Here is a 5,992-nt window from a genome sequence, read left to right as displayed (position 1 = left end):
TTTATTATGATTTTTATATAAATATTTATTTTTATAATAACTTGCCACATGACAAGTTATTATTGGAGGGAGAAAGTCCTGCTCAGAGGCACTTATTCCTCTTGGATAACTTGTAGGGACTCGTTTCTTCTTCTCCAATAGTTGGCCCATGCATCTGTGAGAAAGAGGGCTTCAATTTTTTGTCCGTTGGAGGTGCTCTTACTAAAGTGAGAGATGGTATAAGTACCTAAAAAAAAAATTAGGCAACTTAAGAGCTGGATATACTAAGATTTAGAATCAGCTCTTTTCTTTAAATGGTGGTAGAAATTCACGAAAGAGATTATTCCTTATAGAAAAAGATCATGTGCACGTATAGTATTTTTTCTTCAATTTTATTGTCAATCATAGGGATCACAAATTTACGCACATTATCTATCTAACAGAAATCAATTACACCGGAATGTGAATTTTGAGATGAACTGGAATAAACGTTGAACTTCTAATTCAGGAGAAAACTTCACTAATAGAAGTATCAGTTGTTGAATTAATTTCATGACAGGTTACTGCTAGTTAGATTAGCTATTAGGAGTGAAGATATGTTAGTTTAGATGTTTGATAAAAAGAATATTTATTTTATAAATTACTTTGCTTAGGTATTTAAAATGAATTTGTTGTAAGATGTAAGGAGTTATAGCTATATTAAGGCTATAGAGAGTCTTAGTTCTCCATGATAGAAGGAAGTCGAGCTCATAATAATTTCCGATACACAGTTAATTAGAAATCAGCATGATGACATGTTAGTTAGATCATTTTTTGGAGTTTGCTAGGAGAATGCCAGTATGACACTAGTTAGTTAGAGATTAATTTAAACTTTATAGATATATATATATATATATATATACACACACCTGCATGTAGTTAGTTAGAGAAGTGAGATTTATCGTATAGAAATGTGAATCCAAGAGAACAATTCCTCTTTCTACGTTCATATCTCTCTGCTTTTTTTCTGTGCATGAGTTCTCCCTTTGCAAGCTCCTGAACGCAACCTTTTTTCATGGTGCGGTGAGCATGGAAGGAAATAAAATTTGAAATGCAATAACTGAAGAAGAAGCCGAATGATGAATCCATTGTTGTGATCAAATTGTTCATCCAACTTCCTGCTCGAAATAATCTTTGTTTTCTCATCTTGATCTACTCTTCATTCTTTTTTCTCTTTTCTTATCTCTATTCTTCTCCTTCACGTTTGAACTCATTCGATAGAGCTGATGAGAGTTACTCTATCTCTCATCTAATCATCACACTGATAGAGATTTGGAGGCTCCGATCACGAGATCAAACGTGAAAGATCCTGGATCTATCTCCAAACCTCTCGAAGAATCCAGTGAAACACAAATCTTGAGACCGTGTCATGGCCGACTCAAAAGTCAATTCGAACATGGAGGATCAACAATTCTCAGCTTCAAATCTTCAAAAATTGGTGAAATTGATGAATCTTCAGCTAGTACTGATGCATAATCAAAGGCCTCAAGCAGGGAAGATAAGCTCGAACCTGCTACAAGATGTTTCGAGTCCATTTTATCTCCAGTCTGGCGACAATCCAAGTATACCTCTCACAACGAATCCATTAACAATTCTAAACTATCCCTCTTGGTCGAAGTCAGTTTTGTTGTCCTTGAAATCGAAGAACAGGTTAAGTTTCATCAATGGTTTCCTTCTAAAACTGGATAGATCTGAAAATTCATTTCAGGCCTGGGACAGATACAATACTCTAGTCTTGTCTTGACTGTATGCATTTATTAGTAATAAAATTTTGCACAGTGTTCTATCATGCAATGTGGCATCTAGCGTGTGATCTCTGGAAAGATCTTAGGCACCGATTTTATCAATGAGACTTGTTTAGAATTGCAGAATTAGAAGAAAAAATATTTTCTATTAAAGAAGGTGATTCCTCCATCACATCTTATTTTACAAGACTCAAAGGCTTATGGGAGGAATTGAATGAATTCCAACCAGTTATAAAATGTGAATGTGATGACTCATGCTTATGCGGCATTGAGCTTATAAAAAAGTATAGGTCTCAGACTCATATTATTTGATTATTGAGAGGATTGAATGATGATTACTCAATGGCCAGGTCTCAGATCATGCTCATTAAACCATTCCCTGATGTGAATGAGGTTTATTCATTACTATTACAGCAGGAGCGCCAGCTAACACGCTCAAGCCATAATGATGGGAAGCTGCTAATAAACACAACCATGAACTTCAATAACTCCTTCAACAATCATTTTGGTGGAAGTAGGCAAGATAACTCACGTGGAAGGGACAGAGAGCGTTCTAACCGAGGGAGAGGCACTAATGGACGTGGTCAATTGAGAAAGTGCTCATACTATGAGAGGACTGGACATTTAGTTGACATATGCTACCATAAGCATGGGTTCCCTTCTCACTACAAGCATAATTCTGACTTTAAAACCATTAACAATGTGAACACTAATGAAGATTTGCAAAAGATCAGTGAGCCTCATTTGAAAGATAATGAGAGCTTAGACTACTTGTTTTTGAAGGAACAAAATAAGCTTTAATTGAGTTGTTCCACAACCATGGTGGCAAGCCTGCTCAAAACATCAATCTGGCTACTGAAATTCATGCCCCCATCCAAAGGTATATATAAAATTATATCTATCTCTAAACATAAATTGAAGTGCATAGATTGGATTCTCGACACAGGTGCCACGGCACATGTGGCTTGTTCTTTAAAATTGTTCACTAATTTTCGAAGAGTAAATCCAATCACACTTCAATTACCAAATGGTTCAAGAATTGTCACTGCCATCAGTGGGACAATTATTTTTCAACTGAATTTCAACTTCAAAATGTTCTATATGTTCCATCTTTTACTTTCAACCTCATTTCCATTTCAAAAGCTACTACATCCCTTTTATGCTAATTTACATTTAATGAATTGAATTGTGAGATCCAGAACAAGATGAGCTTGAGGATGATTGGCACTACTAAACTAACTGCAGGCCTGTATATCTTGGATTCTGCCCACATACATATGTTGTACTCACTCTCACAGCAACCTCAATTAGTAATAAGAAAGGTTGTGTTAATAATGTTGTAAATAAGTCAGATTTGGCAACCCTACGGTATAGTAGACTAGGACATATTTTTAACAATAGAATAGAAGTTATGCAAAAGCACTATGATTTTCTTCAGAGCCAAATGAAACATGTACCTTGTGAACCCTGTCATTTTACTAAGCAAAAGCGTCTTTCTTTCCCTCTTAGCAAAACAAAATTTGCTTCTTGTTTTGATATCATCCACATGGATATTTGGGAACCATTAGATATTGCTTTTAGTTAAGACCGTAAATATTTTTTTTCCATTGTGGATGACAAGACAGATTCACCTGGGCATATTTGATGAAAAGCAAAGTTGAAGTAGTGCATTTAGTTTCCATTTTTGTACAATTAATTGATACACAATTTCAAAAACGAATAAAATGCAAAAGTGATAATGGCAAAGAGTTCCTACTGCACTTTTTTTATAAATCAAAAGGAAGCATTCATCAAACCACTTGTGTAGAAACTCCACAACAAAATGGAGTCATGGAGCGCAAGCATCAAGATATGTTGAATATGGCTAGAGCGCTTATTTTTCAAAGTCATTTGCCTCATCATCTTTGGACGTTTGCTATAGCTCGTGCCATATATATCCTGAACTGTGTTCTTTCTAGCTCTATAAATGCATCAAGCCCCTTTCAAGAAATGTTCCACTCTTTACCTGAGATCTCTTATTTTTAAACATTTGGGTGTTTGGCCTTTGCTTCCACCCTTAGTGTTCACAGAAAAAAATTAGAAAAGCGAGCAAAAAAGGTTGTTTTTTTAGGTTTCAAAATGAACACTAAAGATTTTTTATTGATGGATCTATACTCAAAATTAAAAAGGTCTTTCTTTCAAGATATGTCATCTTCTATGAGGACATTTTTCCTTTTCACCAATCCAATACTTTTAATGATTCACATAGTGCATCTATTTTGGATACCTTGCCATTCTATCATAATGATTTGGTACATCATGCTTCTACACAGTCCTCATCTATTATGCCTCATATGCTGCCAGTTTCTTTACACATACCCTCAAGCACATAAGCACATCATCCTACTCATGCATCTTTAGATCAGCAGGCGTCACCCTCGCATTCTCCACACTTGCATGCTGATCACAACATGCCCACATTAGCTTCAAGCCCCCTATCCACCTCACTATCACATGATCATGTAGTTTTAGAACAACCTCATGTAGACCAGCATCTTAGGCGCTCAAATAGGATTAGAAAACCACCTGCATGTTTCATAGATTTTCAATGTATGTAGGTTCTATGTGAATTAGATTCTAATTCTAGTACCTCATCCTCATTTTCACAGCATCTTATCTCTCAGTTCATTCCATATGAACATCTTTCCCCGTCTCACAAAGCCCTTTCCATCGCCATCGACAACCTCACTGAACCTCAAAGTTTTGAGCAAGCTATTCAGCATGATTGTTAGTGCCAGGCAATTAGGGATGAACTTTTGGCCCTCGAAACCAACAAAACATGGGTCATCACCACTCTTCCAAAGGGTAAGCATGCCGTTGGGTGCTAGTAGGTCTTCAAGACCAAACTCAAGCTAGACGGCTCGATAGAATGCCACAAGGCCAGGTTGGTGGCCAAGGGCTACACTCAATTAGCTGGATTTGACAACTTTGATACATTTTTTTCTATTGTAAAAATGTCCACATTTCAAGTTTTGCTGGCTCTCACAGCTCAAAAGGGTTGGTTCCTTCCCCTCGGTCTCTCCGCACTTCCCAATAGTGTGTGCAAGCTTGAGCGTTCTCTCTATGGTCTTAAGCAGGCCAGTCAGCAATGGAATCATAAATTATGCTCAGTATTGAAGGCATCAGGTTGCACCCAATAGCAATTTGATCACTCTCTATTCACCAAAGGCAGCTCCACTACCTTCACTGACCTTTTGGTATATGTTGACGATCTCGTTCTTGCTAGAAATGACATGAAAGAAATTGAAAGAGTGAAAGCCCTCTTGGATGCCAAGTTTAAAATCAAGGACCTGGGGTTTCTCAAATACTTTCTTGGGTTTAAAGTTGCAAGGAGTAGCCAAAGCATCCTTCTCTACCAACATAAATATGCAATTGATCTCTTAGATAAGTTTGGCCTTTTGAATGCCAAGCCCACCTCCACCCCGATGAATTACACTGCTCCCCTTTCAAAGTGTGCTGGTTCACCCTCGTTTGACTTGACTCCTTATTGCAGGCTCATAGGGAGGTTGCTTTACTTGATGAATACTCGTCCAGATATTAGCTTTGCTGTTAACAAGCTCAGCCAATATCTGGATTGTGCCACGGACATGTATTTCAAGGTTGGGTTGCATATCTTGGAGTATATCAAAGGCGCTCCAGCAAGAGGAATTTTGTTCTCCACTACCTCTGACTTATGCCTGATTGGCTATTCTGATTCTGATTGGGGAATCTGCCCCAGTACAAGGCGCTCGGTGTCCGGGTTTTGTTTCTTCTTGGGTTCCTCTATTGTCTCATAGAAGAGTCGAAAACAGCTTACAGTGGCGCGTTCTTCTGCGGATGCAGAATATCGCACATTGGCACTGGCGACATTCGAAGGGAGATGGCTCACGTACATTCTCAGAGATTTGCAAGTCCCCTTATGTAAGCCGATTACCCTATTCTGTGACAATCAATCCGCGATTCACATTGCTTCAAACCCAGTTTTCCAGGAGCATACCAAGCATATCAAAATCAACTGCCACACTGTTCAAAATCGAGTATACGATGGTTCTTTGAAGCTGTTACCAGTCCCTTCCTCTGAACAAGTTGTCGATATTCTCACCAAGAGCTTGGCACCAGGGCCGTTTGCAAAGATTCATTGCAAGATTGGAATACATGACATTCATGTTCCAAGCTTGAGGGAGGTAGATAGAAGGAATTCGAGCTCATAA

General features: G+C 37.9%; 1 protein-coding gene across 1 annotated transcript; it reads left to right on the top strand.

The window, feature by feature from the left end:
• Positions 4,757 to 5,992, top strand: LOC107613175 (uncharacterized mitochondrial protein AtMg00810-like). The gene is made up of 3 exons (XM_016315044.1): positions 4,757 to 4,883; positions 4,971 to 5,533; positions 5,579 to 5,992. The coding sequence occupies exons 1-3, from the start codon at positions 4,757 to 4,759 to the stop codon at positions 5,990 to 5,992; spliced, it is 1,104 nt and encodes a 367-aa protein (XP_016170530.1).

The sequence above is a fragment of the Arachis ipaensis genome, chromosome B01 (genome assembly GCF_000816755.2).
Source record: "Arachis ipaensis cultivar K30076 chromosome B01, Araip1.1, whole genome shotgun sequence".
Taxonomy (NCBI): domain Eukaryota; kingdom Viridiplantae; phylum Streptophyta; class Magnoliopsida; order Fabales; family Fabaceae; genus Arachis; species Arachis ipaensis.
Note: the sequence above shows the minus strand (reverse complement) of the source record. Positions and strands in the feature narration are given on the sequence as shown.